The sequence below is a fragment of the Diplotaxodon limnothrissa genome, linkage group LG3 (genome assembly GCF_057381915.1).
Source record: "Diplotaxodon limnothrissa isolate DT_005_m linkage group LG3, D_limnothrissa_male_GT1.1, whole genome shotgun sequence".
Lineage (NCBI taxonomy): Eukaryota > Metazoa > Chordata > Actinopteri > Cichliformes > Cichlidae > Diplotaxodon > Diplotaxodon limnothrissa.
Window position 1 is genome coordinate 6,161,497 of NC_140598.1, and position 27,312 is coordinate 6,188,808.

A 27,312-nucleotide genomic window follows, 5' to 3' on the forward strand; every position below is an offset into this window, starting at 1 on the left:
ATTTAAAATCTTGATGTTGCATCTGTCTACATACTGTTAATTACTAACCCTAATGAGCTGTTGTGTTTTATTTTGGACTGGGTTTACACAAATGCTCACTGAATGTGTTGGCAATAAAAGAAATTTAAAAAAATAAGTTGGATGTACTTAATTCATTTGTGTGGAACCTGTTGACAAAATAGATTTATGTAAAACTAATTAGTAAAGCACAAGGTGGCTGAAAATATAATATTTGAATTAATATAACTTAAATTTAACATTTTACTGCCACAAATAAGAAATGTGTTGAAGTAACTAATCTAAACTATCTAACCTGTAAATATATCATTGTTAAGGTTCAAAATATTTGGGGATGGAGACAAGAGAAAAACCACAATAACAACACTGGTGCGGTCGGGTTGAGTCAAACGATGATTTTAATGATCACACACGTGGGAGATGGACACTGATGCAGACAGCCTCTGATCTCAAAATGGTGGAGCATTGCTCAAACTCTTATAGCCTCTGGTGCCCCCACCTTATCATAAAAGCCTAAACATTCACATGCTTTCTCTCACACGGCGCCTAAGCTACGACCTTGGCTCCCTGTTTATCTGCTCCTGCTGAGATGGGGCAGAAAACTCCAGCATGTTCTCTTCTAATCAGACAAATAAGGCGATGACTTTCTGCAAACAGTATTTCTTATAACTCAGCAGTATAATGCATCATAAAACAATATCATTCATTCACAATAAATCAGCAGTTTAATATAATGCACATCAGTTTAACTAATGCAATAGTTATCAGCTTCTTCTAATTCAGGAGAATAATGCAAACTAAAACTACATAATAATTCACAATCTTTAATTAGGGGTATAACATGGCATAAAATAATATTATAATCTAACAATCATCTATGTTCATACAACATAACTTGATTTAGTTAGTCTTAAATATCTCTTGTTAATCTTAAGTATTTTTTTTAAATTAGATGAACTAAAGATTTTGCTTTAAACTAACATAATGCAATTTCGTGGAACCTGTTGACAAAATCATTTTAATTAAAGTCAACGTTTCATTTTTTTGAGTGTAGTTCAGGGCTGCACGTCATTTTCATTGTTAATATCTTTGTGAAAAGCACATTGATGTGAAAATCTTCATGAGAGTCAGAGGCCCTACAACACGATTAAAGATTCATTCAAAAGAAAATCACAAGTTATTATCATCTTCAGAACATTTCATTAAACATTAGAGACACACTGCTGAGTACATCTCATCTCTATCCAAACAACCTACAGTCCACAAACACATCATGAACCAGTGCTCTGGGCTGTGGTCTGTCCCCAGTTACATGGATCAGCTGGTTCCCTGGAGGTGACTGCTGCTGTGGTTTGGAGCGGATGAATAAACCTGAACTGAATCAGGTGTCCAGTTACTTTTGGTCCCTTTAAACCAGGCTGTCACATGTTCAGGATGTGAAACTCCTCCTCCTCCGTGAAAACGGGTGTGGGTCTCAATCAGCCAAGGTCTTGGGTGAACCCATTGTGAGATCTAGCCCCACGCTATCATGTGATTTCCTGTGATCAAATGTCCCAGGATGTGAGTGGGTGTTAAGACGTCCATGTCCATCTTCAAGCAACTTAAAGAAGTCCAGACGCTTTTCTTTCCAAGCTCCTTCAACAACATCATTCATAGAACAGCTTCCAGCTTCTTTTGCTCGGCTACAGTTTGGATGGATTTGCATTTAAAGATGCAACAAGACTAAAATGGTTAGGGTCAGGAGGTCAAAGGTCAGAGCTCCTGTGGGTCTGAGGGCGGCCTCACGCTGGAGAAGGATGAAGGAGTCTGACCTGAGCCAGTGTTTGACATGAACACATCAGCACTGCTGTCAGTGAGCCTAACGACAGCCGTTAGCATCATTTCAGTGTTTCAGTCATAAAAACACTTCCTGTCACTGTGGTGGTTACAGTGACATCATGCAGTTTGTGCTTTGACCTCCAGAGGGCGACAAATCAGCACAGACAGAGAGCTCCATTCAAACTTTGCTGCCATCAGGAATAATTCTTCAAATATAATCATCAGTGTTTGAGCACTTATGATATCAGGGACAATCTAGACATGTGTGACAATACTGAACATGTCACATGACACACCTCAAACATCATGTGATCCACTCTCAGTCTGCACTTTCATTCATGACTTCAACAGGTTGAAATGAGCTTTGAAGAAACATCAGTTCAGTGCTGAAATATTTAAACGCTGCAGGAAGAACAACAACAAAGTGATGACGGATGTTTGTGCTTCAAACAGGAAAACCAGCAGAAATAAATCACAGCCTGCCAGAGGTTTGGGAATTTCCGAGGTTTATTTGAACGCAGCACAGTGTTACGATGTTCCCGAGTGTCCTCAAAGTTTAATTTCACTTCCTGAACTTCGTGGAGTGGAGCTTGTTGTTGGTGTGTGAAGAAACTGTAAGTTTGCTTTGTTTCCTCCTTTAACAGTTTGTCTTTAGGAACTTTACTGTTTGTTCAGCTCGTGTTTGATTTCTTCACACAACAAACTGTGTGTGTTTGTATTTCCGGTCTCTCCATTAAAGTCAGTGTGTAATGTTTCCTGGCTAACATCAGCTGTGTGCAGCTTAGTTCAGCACAAATCTGCCGCTCCATAGTTCACGGTAACGGACTCACAGCTGGACCAACGAGGCCGAGTGTGTCCGCCACTCTGAGCTACGTTCGTGTTTGTGTACTTGTAGTTTGTACTTTGAGTTCAGTCAGAGCCCACAGAGGACGCAGCGTACGTGATGACGTCACAGCCCTTTACCTCCTTTACTGTCACTGTGATTAATATTTACACACGAGACACCTGCAGAGCTCTGACGCTAAGCTAGCACACAGCATGCTAACACTAAGCTAAAGCTAGGCTAGCCAAGAACCCAGAGTGAGTTTAAAGCTGAGTAAACACTGACCCCAGACCAGCACTGTGATAAAGTGAGCTGCTGCTGCTGAACTTGAACAGGTAACAAAGTGATGAGCAGTCAGGCTGCAGGTTTCTACCTGTTCATGTTTCTACAGTAGAATCACTTTGAAGTGTCTTTGTGCTGTTTCATCTTTGATTTGTGTTCATAAACACTCAGAGAAACATCACGTGACCTCATCAGGATCTGTGTTGGTGTGTGGGGCTGTACCTCAGCTTTATGTTGTTACATGCTCATTTGTTCATTTTAACATCAAAGTAATGTTATGAGGAGTAATGAAGTAACGTACTCCATTACTTTTAATCAAAGTGTTCTGTGTAATATGTGTAATAATGACTGTTTTGAGTAATGACCAACACTGATCACAACAAAGAGGAAATGCCTCCAACATGCACAAACATTTGAGCCACAACATGCAGTTAATGTGCACAAATGTCTTTGATATGCTGCTCAGTGATGGTGGTGACTGTCAGAGCAGAGCTACTGAGAATCAATAAGTAATATCAATGATGGGATCAGAATCACTAAATTCTTCTCATCCCTGTCAGTATCATACATGTGCTGTATAATGTGATAAATGTAGAGGTGCTGGCTGTTCTCTCACTCTGCTGTTTAGCTGTAAAGGACGCCTCCCTGCCTTTGTCTCATTCATGACCTTTAATAGTCTCTTCTAACATGCAGAGATCTGTATGATCTGTTTCATAGAGTCTAACCAGCCTGTACAGGTAACAACAACAGTCACTGCATCACTGACACACAAACGTCATCTCTGTCAATAACAACATTCATACATGGAATAAAAACACATCAGTGGATCATTGCTGGAGCTGATGTTTGTGCTCCTGGTGCAAAGGCTCTCAGTTTCCTCCTTGAAATAACATCAGTGGTGGGTCAGCGACATGCTTTCTTTCCCTCTCAGGTTTAAATATCTGGGACTCTCCACCGTTTGGTTTGAGAGCTGAAGAAGCTTCTCAGATGAAACGTCTTCCAGAAACTTAAAGACGTCTCTTTTCTCTCCAAGCTCCTTAGATCACATGACCTGGATGACTGAACCTACAGACATATTGACCTGGTTTCATGGTCACATGACAGGTCAGAGGTCAGCGACTGTAACTCAGTTCCTCCTGTTAATGTGAACTCACTGAGTGTTTGTGGTTTACCTCTCAGACTGACTGAAGATGATGATGGAGGAAGAGGAGGACAGAGCAGAGTCTGCAGGGTCCAGCTGTCCGTCTGTGAGGAGTGACCGGTCCAAAGGTTATAATCCAAACTTCAGTGGTGAACCTGGAGCAACGAGGTCAGAGAGCTGAACTCACTGAGTAACAGAAATAATTCTGCACTGACATTATAATCAGTGTTGACTCTGGTTGATTGTCTGACTGTGTTTGTGAGCTGAGAGGAAATGAAAATGAGTTTGTAACAAAAATCAGTTTTGTCCAGTTTTCCTGTAAAAAGCTGAACTCTAATCTAAGAGGATGTTACTGACAGGAAACAGCTGCATTATCTGCAGTCTGTGTGACCACAGCTGCTTCAATCATGTTTGTGTCTGCAGAGGTCAGAGGTCACAGTCTGCAGGGTCCAGCTGTCCGTCTGTGAGGAGCGACCGGTCCAAAGAGCTAAATCCAGAGTTCAGTGGTGAACCTGGAGCAACGAGGTCAGAGAGCTGTGATGACTCCTTTACATGTTTGTGTTTCCTGGATAAATATGACCTGAAACATCCTCAGATTGTTACAAAGATTCATTAAAAAGAAAACAATGAAAGAGAAAAGATCCAAATGTTCGACTTGGTCATTTGCTGTTTGAGGACAGTGATGCTCATATCTGTGGGGAAAGTGTGACCTGAGTGGGTTCATGTTTGTCTTTAAAGAACAGAGCTGCTCTGATTCTCTTTGTGTCTGATCTGTTAAACAGTCTGAGAGGTCACACAGAGACCCAGCAGCTAAAGCCTGGATCATACTGGCTGCTGTTACTCCATCAGGACAACACTGAACCACAGTGGTGTGGATGTAGTGGATAAATCCCACCATACTGATGCTCAGAGTTAACCACAGGGAACAAAACCAGATGTTACCTTCAGATTGTGACCTTTGGAGTGGACGATGCAGATTTCAATAGAGAATAAATGTTGTTGTTTTTCAGCTGTGAAGAAAGAATCTAATTTTCTGAACTTAAGAATTTATGATGCTGGAAACAACATGGAGACTATAACACAACATTTCCACTGTGTTCATAGAATGAATGTAAAACTGTCAGACATTCATTAAATATGCAAAATGTCTACAGAAGCATCAGAGGGTCAGACGTGAAGCACTCAGTGATTTTGATCAAATGACTCATCAGTTATTGATCTGTACTACACTGATCTACCACGTTAGTAAAGCTGGTGTTCTGGTGGTGGAGGGAGACTCGGATCATGTTCTGGTTTTGGAGCAGTGATCTGCTGATGGTTCAGTTTGATGAGCTTCTTCAAAATCATCCCTGACATCACCACTGAAAGGACGTCCATGAAAACAGACTGAAAATTACTGATATGTTCACAATCTGAGAGTTTAAAACTTGACAGACTTGATTCAGATGAAGTTATTTGAGCAGAAACTCCTGGATCTTTATCCTGTGTTGATCTAATCCTTCATGGTTCCTCCACAGAGTGGAGCAGCAGAGCTCAGAGGTTCCCAGTGGTCAGTCTGCCCAGCAGCATCAAACACAGCTGGACTCCATATTTATGGTCTGTACATGTACAACAACTACTGTTACATCTGTTCTGTTCAGTCATCTCCATGCTGCTCTTTGTAGACCAGTGGATCGTCAGTGTGTCCAACATGGATCTGATGTTTGGCTCCATGATTTCACTCTGGCTCATTCATAAATATTCTGTTCCAGCTGCTGGAGGACAACATCATCACTTTTGTGAAGAACGAGCTGAAGAAGATCCAGAAGGTTCTGAGTCCAGATTACCCAGAATGCTTAGAGAGTCAGAGGAGCAGCAGCAGAGAGGCATTTGTGAAGATCACAGTGGACTTCCTGAGGAGAATGAAACAGGAGGAGCTGGCTGACCGTCTGCAGAGCAGTAAGAGGATTTATCTAAAGATTTAAGCTGCTGGATAAATGAACATTTTCCAGAGATGGAAGATGGAGCAACATGTTTTAAAGATTAGTTCTTTTTGGAATTGAGTGTTTATTTTTCTTCTCATTCAGAACTTCCAGCTGCTGTTTGTCATCGTAACCTTAAATCCACCCTGAAGAAGAAGTTCCAGTGTGTGTTTGAGGGCATCGCTAAAGCAGGAAACCCAACCCTCCTGAATCAGATCTACACAGAGCTCTACATCACAGAGGGAGGGACTGCAGAGGTCAATGATGAACATGAGGTCAGACAGATTGAAACAGCATCCAGGAAACCAGACAGACCAGAAACAACAATCAGACAAGAAGACATCTTTAAAGCCTCACCTGGAAGAGATGAACCAATCAGAACAGTGCTGACAAAGGGAGTGGCTGGCATTGGGAAAACAGTCTTAACACAGAAATACAGCCTGGACTGGGCTGAAGACAAAGCCAACCAGGACATCCAGTTCATATTTCCATTCACTTTCAGAGAGCTGAATGTGCTGAAAGAGGAAAAGTTCAGCTTGGTGGGACTTGTTCATCACTTCTTTACTGAAACCAAAGAAGCAGGAATCTGCAGCTTTGAAGACTTCCAGGTTGTGTTCATCTTTGATGGTCTGGATGAGTGTCGACTTCCTCTGGACTTCCACAAAACTACAATCCTAACTGACCCTAGAAAGTCCACCTCAGTGGATGTGCTGCTGATAAACCTCATCAGGGGGAAACTGCTTCCCTCTGCTCGCCTCTGGATAACCACACGACCTGCAGCAGCCAATCAGATCCCTCCTGACTGTGTTGGCATGGTGACAGAGGTGAGAGGGTTCACTGACCCACAGAAGGAGGAGTACTTCAGGAAGAGATTCAGAGATGAGGAGCAGGCCAGCAGGATCATCTCCCACATCAAGACATCACGAAGCCTCCACATCATGTGTCACATCCCAGTCTTCTGCTGGATCACTGCTACAGTTCTGGAGGATGTGCTGGAAACCAGAGAGGGAGGACAGCTGCCCAAGACCCTGACTGAGATGTACATCCACTTCCTGGTGGTTCAGGCCAAAGTGAAGAAGGTCAAGTATGATGGAGGAGCTGAGACAGATCCACACTGGAGTCCAGAGAGCAGGAAGATGATGGAGTCTCTGGGAAAACTGGCTTTTGATCAGCTGCAGAAAGGAAAGCTGATCTTCTATGAATCAGACCTGACAGAGTGTGGCATCGATATCAGAGCAGCCTCAGTGTACTCAGGAGTGTTCACACAGATCTTTAAAGAGGAGAGAGGACTGTACCAGGACAAGGTGTTCTGCTTCATCCATCTGAGTGTTCAGGAGTTTCTGGCTGCTCTTCATGTCCATCTGACCTTCATCAACTCTGGACTCAATCTGCTGGAACAACAACAAACAACATCCAAGAAGTCTGAAACAGGAGAATCTGCAAAGAAACACTTCTACCAGAGTGCTGTGAACAAGGCCTTAGAGAGTCCAAATGGACACCTGGACTTGTTCCTCCGCTTCCTCCTGGGTCTTTCCCTGCAGACCAATCAGACTCTCCTACGAGCCCTGATGACACAGACAGGAAGTAGCTCACTGACCAATCAGGAAACAGTCCAGTACATCAAGGAGAAGCTCAGTGAGAATCTGTCTGCAGAGAAAAGCATCAATCTGATCCACTGTCTGAATGAACTGAATGATCGTTCTCTAGTGGAGGAGATCCAACAGTCCCTGAGATCAGGAAGTCTCTCCACAGATGAACTGTCTCCTGCTCAGTGGTCAGCTCTGGTCTTCATCTTACTGTCATCAGAAGAAGATCTGGATGTGTTTGACCTGCAGAAATACTCTGCTTCAGAGGAGGCTCTTCTGAGGCTGCTGCCAGTGGTCAAAGCCTCCAACAAAGCTCTGTGAGTAAACATGTTGTCATCGCTTCATTGTTAAAATCATGGGAAATAAATCAGAAATGCTGAGTTCAAAGAGCACTGTAACATTTTTTAAAATAGTAAATTAAATGATCATCAGTCACTCGGTAAATATATGGTAGTTTTAATGTTTCACTCCAGCATTTCTAAAACACACTTTGTTCTGTAACTCTTATCAAAGGACAATCCAGACCCAGCCTATAAGAACATGAGCTCTGATGCTTCAGCCCCTCTGACAGGTTTATTATCCTCAGCTTGTTCATTTGTCTCCAACTCCAGGAGTTTGGTTGTTTTATTCTAAAGCACAAACTTCACCTGCCAGACTTCACCTACATCTTTTTCTGATGTTCATAATTTAAGTTCAAGTTTGTATCTCACTTTCAGTGCACACTCTCCCTTTTTAAATATAAATCTCTGCTGTGCTGTCATGTTTTCATCCTGTATGGAGGGAGAAACTCGGTCTTCATTACTGAAATTGCCTCTAAGGTCGTGTTTCTTGTCAGTAACCATATGTAACTGTAAGGCTTCCATAACCAGTGTTATCACAGAATTACAGTGGGTTCACTCTGGGTCCTCTACAGTTTCTTCCCACTGTCCACAGACATGCAGTTAGGTTACCTGGTGATCTAAACTTCATGCAGGTGTGAGTGAGAGTGGTTGTCTGTCCCTCTGTGGGCTTAGTGGAAGAGACTGGATGGATCTCTGCTTTGTCTTTGATATATGCTGACAGCAAACATTCTCCATGAAGTCTGCATTTCAGCTCATCTCCTTTATACACACCTTTAACAGGAAGAGTTTTATACAGCTAGTGTTTAAAATCAAGTGTTATTCACAATACACAGGTAATGAGCATGATTATTGAATTACTAAAATTTTCTAAAATAATTGTTTTAGTTAATATTGTATGACAGTGTACACAGAATTATTAGCTCAGTAGGCAGAGTGGTCGCCCCATGATCATAAGGTCAGGGGTCGAATCCACCGAATAGTTACCTTGTGGTACCCCTGAGCAAGGTACCATCAAGGTACCAATCATGTGCACTGGACTGGTAGCACTCATAGTCTCATAGGTTTAAATAAATTAAAAAAAAAAAAGGGTTCAACATATAAACAAATTTAATTTGATCACATATATTGTTTGTTTTTTTTTGTTTTTGTTTTTTCCCTTTCTCTCTCAGACTGAGCAGCTGTAACGTCTCAGAGAAAGGCTGTGAAAATTTGTTGTCAGTGGTCAGCTCCCAGTCCTGTAGTCTGAGAGAGCTGGACCTGAGTACCAACAGCCTGAAGGCTTCAGCAGTAAAGCTTCTGTCTGCTGCAGTGGAGAGTCCACATGCCAAACTGAATGTTCTGAGGTCAGATCAATTTGTATTATGTTTAGTTCTGTTTGTTTATGTGTTTGATGTTTGTTTTTGTTTATGTCTTTATCCAGTTATCCTTGTTTCATAGCATTTTTTATTCATTTCCAAGTTAAAGTGAAGTTTTACTAACCTGCTCAGCACAAGACAATAAGCTATTGCACCTTGATTACACTTTAACAACAATCTTTATTCATGTTTTTATCTTCAGACTTAACATCTGTGAACTCTCAGAGGAAAACTGTGAAGCTCTGTCCTCAGTTCTCAGCTCGCAGTCCTGTAGTCTGACAGAGCTGGACCTGAGTATCAGAAAGCTGCAGGATTCAGGAGTGAAGCTTCTGTCTGCTGGACTACAACGTTTAAACTGTAAACTGAATACTCTGAGGTCAGATCAGAAAACATTTAGTTTTTAGAATTATTAATTAAAGTTCATACATATGTTGTATCTTAGTATCTTTATGTTTCCTTTAAAAATAGAAAGTCAACATTTAATGTTGTGAAATGTATCAACAAACTCTACATGAGTATTTGTTGTATAGACTGTCTTTTATTTTTCAGACTGAGTGGCTGTAACCTGTCAGAGAGAAGCTGTGAAGCTCTGTCCTCAGTCCTCAGCTCCCAGTCCTCCAGTCTGAGAGAGCTGGACCTGAGTAACTCTGACCTGCAGGATTCAGGAGTGAAGCTTCTGTCCGCTGGACTAAAGAGTTCACAGTGTGCAGTGGAAACTCTCAGGTCAGGATTCAAACTTTTCCACAGATGATCATTTGAAATGTGATTTATATTATTGTATAAACAGGTAACTTTTACAGCTGTCAAGTGAACTTTTATTCACATTTGAGTGGATAATTGGACTCTGAATTACTAAAAGTTGTTATAGTCATGTCTTTGTTTATTTAAAAAAATACTTCATGTACTGCCTAATTTAAAGATTTAGGCTCCTTTGGGCCCATAATATATATATTTGATTTCTTTGTGAATGAAATTAGGAGGATATTGGCGACTGCTGATTGGCTCGCTGTTTGTTTTTTATTCACAGTACTTAATTTTAAAGGCTGATTTCTCAAAATGAGATGTTTATCTTTTCTTCTACAACACGTGGAGCCACCAAATCTTCTTGCTTGATTTATTCATTACAGTTTGATTTAAAGAATATTAGACTCGTAACATAATAAATATATTTATTTCACTTCTTCTTGAGAGAAAGAAAGGGATGACTGGGTGAGCTCCAGTGGTTCATCCCAGCAGAGAGAGCGGCACACTGGGCTGCAAATGATCACAGTAGTAATGGCCATAGTTTGATAAAACAGGCAGTCTTACCCTGTAGATAATACAGGGTTCTGGTGCCGATGTGGGGGAGGGGAGTCGCCCGGTACTAACTACATACTACTAACTACCTCATCCAGATGTCTTCCCTACTAAACCTGATAAGAAGTAACTGCAGTAGCCTTATAGGTCAAATCAGTTTCACCTGTTAAAGTTAGCTCCACTATTAATTAGGGGTGGGGGGAAAAATCGATACTGTGTAGTATCGTGATATTTTGTTTGCTAATAATGTATCGATACAGGGACAGCAGAAATCGATATTTTGTTACAAACAATTTTTTCTCTGAAGTCAACATGCTCTGGAGTCAGAGCATGTTGACTTCAGAGCATGTTGATCCTTTTTCTGAGCAACAATCCTGACATTCCTTCACTGTCCAAATGTGTTTAACTTTTTTTTTGGCAGCAATAAACATGACAGTTTACTTATTTTAATTTAAGACATGTTTAATTTTAATTAAGTTTGAAACTTTTTTATTTAATGTAAAATTATATATTTTTTTAAATTTACTTTCAAATTCTTCAGTTGCTGAAGGGGCTGCATAGTTTTCATAAATTGCATAGTTCAGAATAGCTATAATTGTACCAGATGGTTGCATTCAGTTAAGTTGGACTAGACTGTAATACAAACCGTTCAGTTTGTCAACAATAAAACTGACTGAAATGAGAGAAAGACTGAGTGTGAGACTTTGATATTAGATAAAATGAATATTGATAAAGTTTACCTTTATGTGCAGAATTTAAATATCGCAAAATATTTTAAAAAATCGCAATAATATCGTATCGTGCGTTAAGTATTGTGATAATATCGTATCGCGAGTTGTATGGTGATTCCCACCTCTACTATTAATGGTGTCACTTGTTATTTCTGGGATGAGTTTAGTAGCCTGAAGAGCTGCTTAAAGGAAAGTAATTAAATAATAAAAATAACCTAAGTCCGGGGGAACCTGCAAGAGCTGTTTGCACAAAGAATAATGCTCAGACTTTGAGGTTTTATCGTTTTACACAAGGTTTAAAAATGAATGTCCACAATTGAATTGCAGAAATTGTTATTGAGCTAATACTGATGTAGTTGTTATCTTTGGTAAGGAGAGGTTGGAGGAGGGATGAGCACAGTCAGGCCTAAAGATGCTCTTAATAATAATAATGGATTGCATTTATATAGCGCTTTTCGAGACCCTCAAAGACCCTTTACAATCCCACTACAGGGAGTGCAGAATTATTAGGCAAGTTGTATTTTTGAGGAATAATTTTATTATTGAACAACAACCATGTTCTCAATGAACCCAAAAAACTCATTAATATCAAAGCTGAATGTTTTTGGAAGTAGTTTTTAGTTTGTTTTTAGTTTTAGCTATTTTAGGGGGATATCTGTGTGTGCAGGTGACTATTACTGTGCAGAATTATTAGGCAACTTAACAAAAAACAAATATATACCCATTTCATTTATTTATTTTTACCAGTGACACCAATATAACATCTCCACATTCACAAATATACATTTCTGACATTCAAAAACAAAACAAAAACAAATCAGCGACCAATATAGCCACCTTTCTTTGCAAGGACACTCAAAAGCCTGCCATCCATGGATTCTGTCAGTGTTTTGATCTGTTCACCATCAACATTGCGTGCAGCAGCAACCACAGCCTCCCAGACACTGTTCAGAGAGGTGTACTGTTTTCCCTCCTTGTAAATCTCACATTTGATGATGGACCACAGGTTCTCAATGGGGTTCAGATCAGGTGAACAAGGAGGCCATGTCATTAGTTTTTCTTCTTTTATACCCTTTCTTGCCAGCCACGCTGTGGAGTACTTGGACGCGTGTGATGGAGCATTGTCCTGCATGAAAATCATGTTTTTCTTGAAAGATGCAGACTTCTTCCTGTACCACTGCTTGAAGAAGGTGTCTTCCAGAAACTGGCAGTAGGACTGGGAGTTGAGCTTGACTCCATCCTCAACCCGAAAAGGCCCCACAAGCTCATCTTTGATGATACCAGCCCAAACTAGTACTCCACCTCCACCTTGCTGGCGTCTGAGTGGGACTGGAGCTCTCTGCCCTTTACCAATCCAGCCACGGGCCCATCCATCTGGCCCATCAAGACTCACTCTCATTTCATCAGTCCATAAAACCTTAGAAAAACCAGTCTTGAGATATTTCTTGGCCCAGTCTTGACGTTTCAGCTTGTGTGTCTTGTTCAGTGGTGGTCGTCTTTCAGCCTTTCTTACCTTGGCCATGTCTCTGAGTATTGCACACCTTGTGCTCTTGGGCACTCCAGTGATGTTGCAGCTCTGAAATATGGCCAAACTGGTGGCAAGTGGCATCTTGGCAGCTGCACGCTTGACTTTTCTCAGTTCATGGGCAGTTATTTTGCGCCTTGGTTTTTCCACACGCTTCTTGCGACCCTGTTGACTATTTTGAATGAAACGCTTGATTGTTCGATGATCACGCTTCAGAAGCTTTGCAATTTTGAGACTGCTGCATCCCTCTGCAAGATATCTCACTGTTTTTGACTTTTCTGAGCCTGTCAAGTCCTTCTTTTGACCCATTTAGCCAAAGGAAAGGACGTTACCTAATAATTATGCACACCTGATATAGGGTGTTGATGTCATTAGACCACACCCCTTCTCATTACAGAGATGCACATCACCTAATATGCTTAATTGGTAGTAGGCTTTCGAGCCTATACAGCTTGGAGTAAGACAACATGCATGAAGAGGATGATGTGGACAAAATACTCATTTGCCTAATAATTCTGCACTCCCTGTATTCATTCACTCTCACATTCACACACTGGTGGAGGTAAGCTACAGTTGTAGTGGTAGGTTAGGTTTTGCCCAAGGACAAAATGACCAAGACAGAGAGAGCTGGCTCATCAGACAGACAAGCTCATCTTGTAACCTACTGGTTCGCTGGTCAGCACACCAGCTGACTAGCGAACCGGCTAACTAGCACACCAGCTAACTAGCACACCGGCTAAATAGCAAATCAGCTAACTAGCAGACCAGCTAACGGCAGCCACAAGCTGAAGGACGATTAAATGTAGTGGAGATATCAGAGATGACACTGGTGTGTCCGATTCACTCTTTAGCACTCTGGTCACTCCGGTGTGTCAGCCAGAACACCACTGAAGGCCAAATGATCCCAGCATGTGGAATAAAGAGCTTAAGGTTTGGTTTGAGACACTTTATTCTTTCACTGATTGATTCTTGCGGCTGTGATCATGTGTGTGGTTTCTTACAAAAAGGAAGTACACAATACAAATACATGACAAATAAGATGAATAGATAAGTTACATATCCAGTTATATGTACGTACATCAGTATAGCTAATATAGCCATATATAAGGACAAAGATCACAGTACTATAATGCAGTAATGTTAAACACAAAGGTGTATATCTACATAAATCTGTCCTATCAGTGATCAGGGTACTGTAGTATACTTCCACTACATAAACTATAGAAACTAAACGACATTAGTGTGACTTTAAGTTACCATCAGTACAGACGAACTGATGGTAGTTGTACAAAATAAAGGCATTGCAATTATTGTGAAGGGCTTCCGGTTAAACTAAGATCAGCTGATTACCTCATAACAAATTGTTTGCTATAGAACGCAGCTCCCACTCTTCATTAATATCATGTACTGTAACTCCCAAGTAACCATGGTTACCCAGCCACGCCCAGTAGTCTCCAGAGAGACCAACAGCTGGTGCACGTTGTAACGCCGTGGCTTTCATAGTCTCTCCTTTTTCTACAGCTCATGTGTTCTTCTTGTGATGGTGCGTCTTGAGGGAGGCTCATACATGCCGTCATTTGTTGATCCTAAGAACGTTCCTCAGACCGACTTCTTCAACAACACTAATCAGCCTGCAGTTTGTAGCTACTCACTTCACTGTGGTGTTTGTTAGCTTGTCTTTCTTTGGTTTTATCCTGACTCCTCCCACAAGCTGATCCTACGTAGTCTGCCCAAGCCTCCCACCTCTGTTTGTTTGGGTGGTTTGTTTGCTGCCATCAACAGCGTGTAATGCATTTAAGTGATACTTCAGACATGAAGTACTGCGACAATAAAAAACTCAACTTTGCTTAAAAATAACTTTAGTTGTATCAACACTGCCCTCTGGAATAATTAGACTTTGGTGACAAACTGATGTGATCTCCATGTTTCCTTTGTTGGACTGTGGGCGAGTGTCAGAACTGAATGTACTGAGTAACATGTAGAGTTTAAATATGTGTCAGTTCCAGTTTTAGAGCTCTAAAGTGCAGCTATCATGTTAGGAATATGTTAGGAATAGACAGGAACACTGAGCACACTGAGGTCAAATCTTTATTTATCCAGTTCATCTGTAGGCTGAGCTCAGTCCATCCATTTAGTGAAATGATGTTTAAAGGTCTCCTTGTTCTGTGAGCGTGCACAGATCCTGAAGCAGAAAGCCTGGGTTAACAGAGAAATGATCATCGCTGTGATGATGCTCATCATCTCTGACTGGGATTTGAGGTTTTGTCAAAGCAGGAAACACAAAGAAAGCCTGGCTATGTTGGACTGGGTGTGGAAGCAGCTCCCAGTTTGAGTTCAGGAGACAGACACCCTCTCTACTTTGACGATCAGCTTCAAACTTTCCTTTTTGATAAAACTTATAGTTAGAGCTGGATCAGGTGACCCTGAACCATCACTTAGTTATGCTGCTATAGAGATGGATAACAGATGGATTGTTGTTTTGTGTGTCTGCAGTCTGTCAGGCTGTCTGATCACAGAGGAGGGCTGTACTTCTCTGGCCTCAGCTCTGACCTCCAACCCCTCCCATCTGAGAGAGCTGGACCTGAGCTACAATCATCCAGGTCCCTCAGGAATGAAGCTTCTGTCGGCTGGACTGAAGGATCCAGGCTGGAGACTGGACACTCTCAGGTATGGAGAGAATGTCTGATATAGGAGGAAGAGCTGGAATCATTTCCTGTGTCTTTCACTCACTTCCTGTTTGTTTCCTGCAGATGAGACATGAACAATCACACATGCAGGAATATTTTCAGGGACAGACACACTAGTCTAGCTGGATAGTACATGGATATTTATGTAGGGGGTCTTCAAGGAGTCTGTTTGCAGGAACATTAATGATAACTGATAAGTCATGTTGAGAGTTTCATTAAAAGTAGACTTACAGTTAGGTAATATTTGGACAGAGACAACATTTTGTAACTTTAGATACAAGTATCAGCCATGTGTGTGTTTCCCATGCTGTATGTTCACAGTCACAGTGACAGTCAGTGACACTGACAGAAGGATGAAAGAAGGCTGTGAATCATTTCAGTCTGTGTGTGTGACAAAGAGGCAGACAGGAGCAGCTAACATTTGGAAATGGAAGCTTACTGGAAACACTACATTCACGGCTGAATTCACAATAGATTTGTTCTCAAGTGCACATTTAGCAGCTAATGCTAATACTGTTTTCCCTTTGCTTTCTACAGCAGCTATTGCTAAGTAGGCCACTTTGCTCCGCTAAGGATTTGTGTGACCATGATGGAGACTCTGATAAGCTAATGCTGCTAAGCTAATGCTGTTTATGGGCCCTGTTAGAATCAATATTTCATTCTCATTCTGTTGTTTGAGAACAATATTAACGTTTCACATCATTATAACACAAGAGAAAAGGGTATTGGCATTAGCTACTAGTGCTTATTCACCTCAAATTACCTTTAGCTGCTAATGGCAGCCTACTTAGCATTAACTCCTCACTAATATAATGCTAATTTACATCAAATTAGCATTAACTGCTCATATTGTTATAAGGAAAGAGAAAACGGTATTAGCATTTGCTGCTAATAATTATTCACCCCTAATTAGAATAAGCCGCTAAAAGCAGCCAACTTAGCATTAATTCCTCACTTTGTTGTTACCCAACGGAAAAGAGTATTAGTATTAGCTACTATCATTTTTAATAAGTAAGAGAAAACAGTATTAGCAGTAGCGCATAATGCTAATTCACGTCAACGTAGTATTAGTTAATAATGGCAGCCTACTTAGCATTAACTGCTCACTAATATAATGCTAATTCGCATCAAATTAGCATTAGCTGCTCAAGTTGTTATAAGGAAAAAGAGAAAACGGTATTAGTATTAGCTGCTAATAATTATTCACCCCTAATTAGAGTTAGCCCCTAATGGCAGTCTACTTAGCATTAACTCCTGACATTGTTATAATGCAGGGGAAAAGAGTTACCATTATCGGATAATGCTAATTCTCATCAAATTAGCATTAGTTAATAACGGTAGACTTCATATCATTAGCTGCTGTCATTCTTACAAAGCAAACAGTATGAGCATTAGCTGTTAATCCTTTTTCATCTAAAATTAGAATTAGCCACTAATGGCGTATTGTTAAAAAGTAAGAAAAAACATTGTTAGCATAAGCGGATAATGCTAATTCATCTCAAATTAGTATTAGCTAATAATGGCACCTGCTTAGCATTAGCTGGTCACATTGTTATAAGGCAAGAAAATATGGTATTAGCATTAGCTGCCAATTTCTATTTACCTAAAATTAGCATTAGCCACTAATGGTAGCCTAGAGCAAAAACTTCTTAATGCTAAATGAAGTTAATTAATGCTAAGTAGGTTTAACTGAAATTAAAGTAGTGTTAGCATTAGCTGCTGATATTGTTAAAAGGTAAGATAAAACATTGCTAGCAGCAGCGGATAATGCTAACACACATAATAATTAGCATTACCTAATAATGGCAGCCTTCTTAGCATTAGCTGCTCATATTGTTATAATGCAAGGGAAAAGAGTTGGCAAAAACAGTGTTAGCATTAGTGGATAATGCTAATTCACCTAAATTAGCATTAGCTAATAATGGCTACGTACTTAGCATTACCTACTAATATTGATATAAAGCAAGAAAATATGGTATTAGCATTAGCTTCTAATGCTTTCTCATCTAAAATTAGAATTAGCCACTAATGGCATCCTATTTAGCATTAACTCTTCACATCGCAAGGGAAAAATTAGAATTCAATAAAAAAAAAAGTGTTCACATTAGCTACTTGTATTGTTAAAAAGTAAGAAAAAACATTGTTAGCATAAGGGGATAATGCTAATTCACCTCAAATTAGTATTAGCTAATAACGGCAACCTACATAGCATTAGCTGGTCACATTGTTATAAAGCAAGAAAATATGGTATTAGCATTATCTGCCAATTCCTATTCACCTAAAATTAGCATTACCTGCTAATGGCAGTCTACTTAGCATTAACTCCTCACTAATGTGATGCTAATTCACATTAAATTAGCTTTAGCATTAGCTGCTAGCATCAGCCTACCTAGCACTAGCTGCTCACATTGTTAAAAGGGAAGAGAATACGATATTAGCATTAGCTGGTAATATTTATTCACCCCTAATTAGAATTAGCCACTAATGGCAGCATACTTAGCGTTAACTCCTCACATTGTTGTAATGCAAATGAGGCTAACTTGCATTAAATTAGACTGCTGTTATTAGCTAATGCTATTTAGCAGTAGCTGCTCACATTGTTATAAAGCAAAGGAAAACGATATGAGCATTAGGTTCTAATGCGTATTTGCCTTAAATTAGACGTAGGTGCTAATGGCAGCCTACTTAGCATTAGCAGCTCAGATGTTGTAATGCTAGGAAAAAGAGTGTTAGCATTAGCCGTTCACATTGTTATAAAGTTAAGGGAAATAGTGTTAGCATTAGCTACTCACATTGTTAAAAAAAGTAAGTGTTAGCATTAGTGCATAATGCTAATTCATGTCAAATTAGCATTAGTTAATAACGGCAGCCTATTTAGCATTAGCAGATAATGTTGACCTTGGCCCACTGGAAAAGTTAAGAACTAAAGATTTAGGAGTGTTTCTCGATAGCTCTTTCTCGTTTGAGAAACAAATGAATTCTGTTATTAAAACCAGCTGTAAGGTTTATATTGTTGATTGTCATTTATGCTTAGAAATATTTACTCATATATGCTTAGAGTTGTATAATCGATTGCATAATGATAGAGGTTTGATCCTGAGTAGTCTGTAAAGACTCTGTGTGCCTTCCAGAGTGCTCTGGCATGCACACACCACTTGGGGCCATGAGAGAGGTCGTACCCTCTCTTACTGATTTATGGTGTAGGACAGGGGTCTCAAACTCAATTTAGCTGGGGGCCGCTGCAGGCAGAGTCTGGGTGAGGCTGGGCCGCATTAGGTTTTCCACAAGAAAGGCATGGTTAAAAAATTCCAATCTTCTCAAATCTCTTTATTTTTATTTTTTAACACAAAATATGAAAAATAAATAAACAAATTAAGAATTAATAAGAAAATAAATCAATCTGTAATACATAAATAAAATAATAATAAGATATTTTTAGTCAGTGAACTTGTGTGTATCTTTCAGTCTTCTATATCTGCTGTATTTAGATTGAAATGTCTGTATTAACAGTTCTATAACCTTCTTCTGAACATGAATGGAACACTGTAGAAAATGAACTGTTCTTCTGAACATGGCTTCTCTTGCCTACTCCTTGCTGCTAGAGACCTGGCAGCGTTTCCTCTCGCATAGCCGAGCCAGATTTGGCCTGAGGGAGGAAGCACTTGCGACCCTCAGTATGTCTTGAAGATGATCATCCGTAAGTCTGGACCTGTACTTGGACTTATTGAAGTTCAAAGTGGAGAAGAGCTTTTGGCACAAGTATGTGCTACCAAAAAGGCACATGGTCCGCTTGAACATTCGGGAAAGCCGAGGGAAACTAGGGCTCAATCCTCTCAAAAATTGTCCAAGCTTGTCTGCTTTTCCACTCACCTCCCTGAACTTTGCTTTGAGTTCAGAGTTGCACTGCAGCTCAATGAGCTCCATTTGAAGCACAGAAGGGGCATCTTGCACATCAAAGGAGAAGGGGTCCGCAAAAATGTGAAAGGTGGCTCTGTGTGTCTTGAAGTCAGCAAATCTGTGATCAAATTCCTCCTGTAGCCTCAAAATGACATCAACATACTCGTCAGCACTGAATGGTGTGCCTGCATCCACGAGTGCCTTGCATGCTGGGAAATGGCAAAGGTTTGTCTGAGAGAGCTGAGCTTTCCAGAGCGCCAGTTTTGTGGAGAATGCTCTCACGTTGTCATAGGCAGCACTGACAAGTTGCCCCTGGCCTTGTAACGTCTTGTTCAGTACATTAAGCTCATGTGTCATATCAACAAGAAAAGCTGAGTCCATGAGCCATTTGGGATCAGTTAGCACAGGAACACTAACTCCATCCTTCTCCATGAAGGCTTCACTTCTGCTCTCAACTCAAAAAGTCTCTTTAATACATTTCCCCTGCTGAGCCAATGTACCTCAGTGAAGTCGAGCACATCCCCATATTCTGACTCCATTTCCTCTAAAAAAGCTCAGAACCTTCGGTGCTTTAAGCCCCTGGATCTGATTTGGTTGATGCATTTCACAACAATAGACATCACATTGTCAAACTTCAGGCATTTGCTGCAAAGGACCTGCTGATGGATGATGCAGTGCAGAGCAATGGCCTCCTCCACGCCTTCCTCTTCCAGTTTGTTTTGTGCCACCAGTCCATGTTTCCTCCCTGTCATTGATGGCGCTCCATCTGTTGTTATTCCAACAAACCTCTTGCATGGCAAACCAACATTCTCAATGGCATCACACAGCTTGTAAATATCTGCTGAGCGGTGGTCTGGCCATGCATTGGAATTACTGTGAGCAGCTCCTCCATCACTTCAAAACTGTCATCAACACCACGGACATACATTGGGAGCTGGGCAGTGTCGGTGATGTCTGTGGTCTCATCAAGAGCGACTGAGTATACACTGAAACATTTGGCTTTCTCACACAGTTGGTCATAAATGTCACTTGACAGGTCAGAAATGCGATCTGCTGCGGTGTTGGCAGAAAGGCTGATGTTGCTAAACTGACCTTTCTTTCCCGGACAGACTATATTTGCAGCCTGCAATATGCACTTTTAGACAAATGCACCTTCTGTGAATGGCTTCCCTGCTTTAGCAATCATCTCACTAACCACGTGGCTCCGACTGCTGCATTATTCTCTTTGGTTGCTTTCTTGGAGAAATCTTGCTGCCTCAGTAGATCTGTTTTAAGACTGGCAACCCGGTTCGCTCTCTCGTCTCCCTGGTATTTTGCATCCAGCTCAGCATGTCTAGTTGTGTAATGACGTTTCAAATTGTATTCCTTGTGCAGCGCAACTTTCTCTGTGCAAATAAGACAGGTCGGGGTGCCCCTGTGCTCAACAAAGAAATATTGCATTTCCCACTTTTCCTGAAATTGTCGGTGCTCATCACCAACCTTTCTCTTCACCGCAGGCTTTGAAAAAGACATGTTTGGGGCTATGTGACATTTATAATTCTACTTGGTGTCACTGTCGCATTGAAGTTTCAATCAAGCGTTTAGCCGACGGACGGGGAACGTCTCAACGCATAGAGAACGTCATTTCTGCTTCTTTTTCTTGCAACCGTAGCACGGCGATCGGCAGATAAAAAGCCGGTAGCAGTCTCCTTTGTTTTTACGCTCGATGTTCATGTCTTTCATGACGACACGAACACCGTGGCGTTTGCAGATGGTAGAAAGTGCAGGGATAGCGAGCGCAAAAAAGGCGACTGCTCACGGCGCCGGGCTGTTGTTACAGGAGAAAGAAGCGGAAATGACACCGTGACATATAACAAATAACATCAGCTGTTTCTGATGTTAGTTGTTTTGACTGCTTTTACATTATATTGAAATATATGTAATGTTCATGTTTGCTGCAATGCAAACGCAGTGATGCAAATAAAAACATGGAGCCACAAATTACGGTGCGACCCTATAATTAGTCCGGGTTACCGGGGACTGTTGTTGCCGATGAACAGGTGTCGCTATGTGACTGCAGACTAAATTGGGCTGCATTGAGTTCATGACTTTTCTTTTATCCCGCCGCCTACGCATCACTGTGAGAGTTAATATGAGATCTCTCTCTGTGGAAAAATAACTTTAAATCCCACTGACGTGTGTATAAATCTATATACGTATAATGTCCCGCTGGGCAGCAACTTAAAAAAACAACTTTTTTTGAAGTGTTGTGAACGCAGCGCGCTGGGGCGAATGTCGGCGTTTGCCCAATAGAAAGGAGGAAGCCAGCCAGGCACAGGAAAGAAAGAAACACTCCAGGGCAACGCTGCTGGAACTTTGACTCATTGAGAAATGTTTCCCTGCTTGCATCAAGCCCGGCTGGTGTCCCCTGAGATCCATATCCCACCCTGATTGGTGGGTTAATTCAGCTCCGCCCACAACACTGTAAAGTGTCATACATTATCAAACTAACATTACATTTTCATATTAAGGTGGGGCCAAAAACTATCGTCCTGCGGGCCGCAATTGGCCCGCGGGCCGCGAGTTTGAGACCCCTGGTGTAGGAGGACACCTACTCTGTGTCTGGTTAAGTATAAGAGCCCTTTGTTAGGGGGACCGCTGGACTCTTAGCACCAGCTTTGGGGTCACAGGGTCACATCTGGAACACACACACACACACACACACACACACACAGACACACACACACACAGACACACACACACAGACACACACACACACACACACACACACACTATGCACAGACTGGTACTCTTTGTTCATACCTGTGTAAGACGTCATAATGAACTTGTGCATATTCATGTAAGCTCAATAAAGAGCAGTGTTACGAGGGAGCAGACGAGAGCGACTGAGGTCAAGTGAAGGAACGGCGCTGTCACAGTTCTCTCCCTCATCAATTGTCTGGTTCCAGCGGTGGGTCTGTGCTAGACGACCCATCACCAGCTTTTTCCACTGGTTACCAGTACGTGGTAGAATCCACTTCCAGATCTGGTTGTCTTTAAATCTGTGAATGGATTGGCTCCATCTTATCTCTCTTTAACAAAAGAATCCAAGTGGAGCCCTCAGGTCTGCAGATAAGCAGCTTCTGACCAGAACTAGACGTAAAAACAGAGGTGAGCTTTATCGATGGCTGCAGCCAAACTCTGGAACAGTCGCCCTTCACATCAGGTCGTCACCAACACTGGACATTTTTAAAAGCCGGTTGGAAACACATTTGTACTCTGTAGCTTTCAATCCTGACCAGTCTTTATAGTCATTACTGTGTATGTTTCCTATTTTCTCTCTACTCTGTGCAGCACTTTGGCTCAAGCTGTTTTTAAATGTGCTGATAAATAAATGTAGATTTCTTTGAATAAAACAGTGGAGCCGAGCTTTGAGCTCAGTGTGTAACAGTGTGTGTGTGAGAGCCATGTAATGTCCATGTGTGCATGCTGACTGTGCTGCTCTGACCCCCCTCCTCCTTTCAGGGTGGAGCCTGCTGGAGTCCGATGGTTGAGACCAGGTCTGAGGAAGTGTAAGTGTGTTTTTAATGGGATTCATGAAAACAAAGCAGCACACATTCAACCATCTTCATCATGTCAGGAGTCATCATCAAAGTGTCAATCAATGAACAGATGAGGGATCAATAACTGCAGCTGGATTGTGTTTGTTCTCTCCATCAGATTCCTGTCAACTCACAATCGACACAAACACAGTGAACACAAAGCTCCAACTGTCTGACAACAACAGGAAGGTGACACATGTGGAGGAGGTTCAGTCATATCCTGATCATCCAGACAGATTTGATGAGTATCAGCTGCTGTGTAGAAATGGTCTGACTGGTCGCTGTTACTGGGAGGTCGAGTGGAGAGGAGACGTTTATATATCAGTGAGTTACAGAAGCATCAGAAGGAAAGGAGGCAGTGATGACTGTGTGTTTGGATGCAATGATCAGTCCTGGAGTCTGTTCTGCTCTGATGATGGTCCTCATTCTGTCTGTCACAATAACAGTCGAACATCCATCTCCTCCTCCTCCTCCTCCTCCTCCTCCTCCTCCTCCTCTGTCTCTAACAGAGCAGCAGTGTATGTGGACTGTCCTGCTGGCACTCTGTCCTTCTACAGAGTCTCCTCTGACACTCTGATCCACCTCCACACCTTCAACACCACATTCACTCAAACTCTTTATCCTGGGTTTAGGTTTCTCTGGACTCCTGGTGCCTCAGTGTCCCTGTGCTGAGTGGAGTGTAAAGAGTGTCTCCTGTTACAGAAACACTCTGACTGTTGAACAGATAGTTCAGTCTGTACATGTCTGTCTCTTTCACTCACAAACACGTTTTCAGATTCATGGATTCAATCAGTTGATGTTTGAAACTCTTCTAAATGATTCCTTGTAAACTTCTTCAGTCACAAACAAACAGGAAGTGATGTCACATGTGTTCCTGTCCACACAGCAGAATGAGTCTATTGCTGACAGTGATGTACAAACAGAGTGAGCATTTCTGAGGCCCAAAATAAACTGAGTAGTTCACTGAATGAACAATGGACTGTGAGCTCAGTTCCTTCATCATTAGTATGGATTATATATGTATATGTATTATATTAGTATCATATATATCAGGTGCTGCTGCTTTCAGTCATTGTGCAAATGTGCTGTTTGTAAGCTTGTAAAGCTGCAGTCAGCTGAGACTGAAGAAGTCACCTGATCAGTGAGCAAACGTTTCTGAAAACGTCCAGATGAACAGAATCAACCTTTTGGGATCAGCCAGCAATGCAGCATCATTGTTGTTCAGCTTCAGAGGTTTGCAGGAATGAACTGATGACCAGAAACAGCTGCAAAGTCCAAGAAAATACCAGCTGGAGTTCAGCTGCATTTGAAGAAGTCAAAGAAAAGTAAGGATGGCAAAGGGCGACGTTTTCTTCCAAAGAGCTGCAAACATGGTCGACGCCTCATTAGAAGAATCATCTGGACGTTTGTGAGGAACTCTAACCAAGAAAGCAACGTCACACAGATCCAACAGACAGTTTCCATGACTGCAAGTGTTGAGTGGAAAAATGCTACATTGCATTATTGCATCCTCTCACCACAGGAGGCGCTGTTGGCACCACTGATTGCTGATCAGCTGTTCTCTGATGATCTGATTGATACTGTGAATAACGGGACTCACTGAACTCTGTGACACAGTGAAGATTACAGAGTTTAACTTCACCCTTTAAGACTGACCACAGAACCAAGTCCGCCAGAGCTTTTGTTATATTTTTACATGCTGTGGAGCCATTTGTGGGAGCATTTCAAGTTGCTATACATCAATACAACTGTTATAGCCCTAATTTCAATAATATGTATGCATTAAGTCCATAGTAACTACATAAACTGCAAAAAAAACTCTTCTCATCCATCTCTGTGTGTATCAGGATACATTTGGTTCATAATACACAGAAAAATCAGAGTTATTACCTGTAATAAATGTGAAAGATTCCTGCAGTGATAACCAGGCAGGACTGAAACACATCCAAGCTGTCACCACGGTAACAGCACCGCCCATCCACAGGTGAGGGGAGGAGCAAAAAGAGGGACTTTGACCATTTTATACTAAAAACACTCAACTAATGTTTCTAATATGAAACAAATAAGCCCACATTAATGTGAGCGTTTATTAAATAATAATAATGATGATTTCCTCCTGATCTCATTTCCACAGCAGAGAAAACTGTGGTGTATATTGAGGTGGAGGGTGTGGTCTGTGGCTCAGGTGTAGAGTGAGGGTGGGGTGCACCACAGCAGCATGCTGGGACTGCTGAGGGTGGAGGAGGGAGTGATGATGACATCAGAGCTGCAGCACAGAGACCAGTGAACACACAGTCTGTTCATCTTTGCATAGATACAATATACAGCACAATATTGAATGACAGACACGCTGTGGGAGCTTCCACAGATACACTGACGTCAGCATCCAGAGTCCTCCTGCTGCTCCCCCCTCAGAGCCCCGTGATCAGCACCAACACATTCAGTTAGATGACAGAGTCCAGCTGCAGCTAGAATCAGCTCCCCTCTGTGAACAACAGCACAGCGTCAGTGTTTCACACTCAGTGAAAGGAGGAAACAGCAGAAGAACACCATGTGTGCTACGTTTCCCAGGACACACTACAAACTGCACAAATACAGAGCAGCACGTGGAAGGACCTGGAGCTGCATTTACAGAGCTGCAGACAGCGTGATGTCCTGTATGGACAGGTGGAAGGAACCAAGTCCTCAGCTGGAACACTCGTGTTTGTCCACAGACAGGAAACACAGCAGGAAACTTCCTCACAGAAGTGCAGCTCATGGATAACACACTTCCTGTCAGTCAGAATGAGGCTGCAGCCAAACACAGAAAGGTGTTTTTGTCCAGATGAGCCCAGAGAAGAAACACGAGTGTTCACAGACATCAGAAGCTCAGAGAGGTGAAACATGAGGTTGGAGTCCTCGTCAGCATCCAGAAGAGCTGCTGTGAAACCCTGAGTACTCATGACAGACTCTGATGGCACAAACACATCATGATTCAAACAGAAAGACAAACATGGAGCTCCTGATCCTCCTGCATGAGAACAAGCTGACATGAGCGCTGTGTCTGAGAGTGTCTCCCTGTCACAGTGACAATAACACAGCTGCTGCTCACAGTCATTAAACTGACCTGAGGTCAGCTGTGCTCCTTACATATGAACCATGTGACCTCACATCAGTGCTGTGGATGACTGTAGTCATAGAAGAGTAGAGCTGTAGCAGGTGGTGTGAGGAGGAGGTGGTGTATTCTAGTTAACGCAGTACTGAAACACTCCAGCAGAGGGCGCTGTTAAGTCCTTATTGTAACACAGTTACTGTGTGCAGTTAGACTTCATACATAATCTGCACTTATTTCCATCAGACATGCTGTCAGTAAATGATTGGTTTCTATTGATTCTACTTCCTGTTGACTCGTTTGATGACAGTGAAACAATCACAGCTGATTGTGTGATGATGTAAACTGTCACTGTTACATTCAGTGTGTGTGACATAATGTTAGTGCAGGCTGATAACAGCCTGGTTCTGTTAGAAACACATGAACGTGTCCATAGATCAGTGTGTGTTTAACATGAGAGCTTCAGCCCTGCTGATGTGTTAAATAAAGACATGCAGGAAAACTGATGAGACTCTGAAATAACTCTTTATATTTATAATGTAACTCTGCATCAAAAGAACAACAAAGGATCCCAGACAGGTTTCTGTGAACAAAGACCATTCTGATGTTTCTGTTTTTCTAACACTTTGACATTATTAGTAAACAGACTGCAGTGAGCAGCATTTATAAAGAGCTTCTATATAAAGATATGACAGCTGTTTGACAAGTTTATCACTCTGTGTTTGGACCTGATCAGTCCAGCTGTTTACTTGAAACATGTTCATTTACCTGTTCTGTTATATTCATGTTCTTGTCTCTGTTGAAAACACATTTTAATGTCCCTCAGATTTTTCTCCCAGATGAATAAATATAAAAATGACACAAACTGACTGCAGCTACTTTTTGTCCTTTCTGTCAAAAACCTTCATGTGACTCATGAGAGACACGTTTCAGCTGTTTGTGACAGATCAGAGGCCAACAAGTCATTTATAACACTTTCCATCATTGTTTAAAGTTCTCAGTGTTTCTGTGTTGCTGCGTATAGGATCTCCCAGCATCATCACTGTGCTGTCCAATCATTGTGTGCGAGGTTACCCTTATAGTGCGATGTGTGTTTGCACAAAGAGAAGCATGTGTGTCAAATATAAATAAGCACAGAACAGAAACAGCTGCTCGTTTCTTCTGTTTAGAGTCAAGTTA

At 41.6% G+C, this 27,312-nt stretch overlaps 1 protein-coding gene across 1 annotated transcript in view; it reads left to right on the top strand.

The window, feature by feature from the left end:
• LOC146634332 (uncharacterized) overlaps positions 1-23,714 on the top strand; it is a 225,839-nt gene extending 202,125 nt beyond the window's left edge. Inside the window, exons 7-13 of the mRNA XM_085376670.1 lie at positions 6,149-7,946; positions 9,140-9,313; positions 9,528-9,701; positions 9,875-10,048; positions 15,371-15,544; positions 22,966-23,012; positions 23,161-23,714. Coding sequence (XP_085232796.1) covers positions 6,149-7,946; positions 9,140-9,313; positions 9,528-9,701; positions 9,875-10,048; positions 15,371-15,544; positions 22,966-23,012; positions 23,161-23,714 — 3,095 coding nt within the window. The remainder of the gene's footprint in view (positions 1-6,148; positions 7,947-9,139; positions 9,314-9,527; positions 9,702-9,874; positions 10,049-15,370; positions 15,545-22,965; positions 23,013-23,160) is intronic.
• Positions 23,715-27,312: the final 3,598 nt, after the last annotated feature.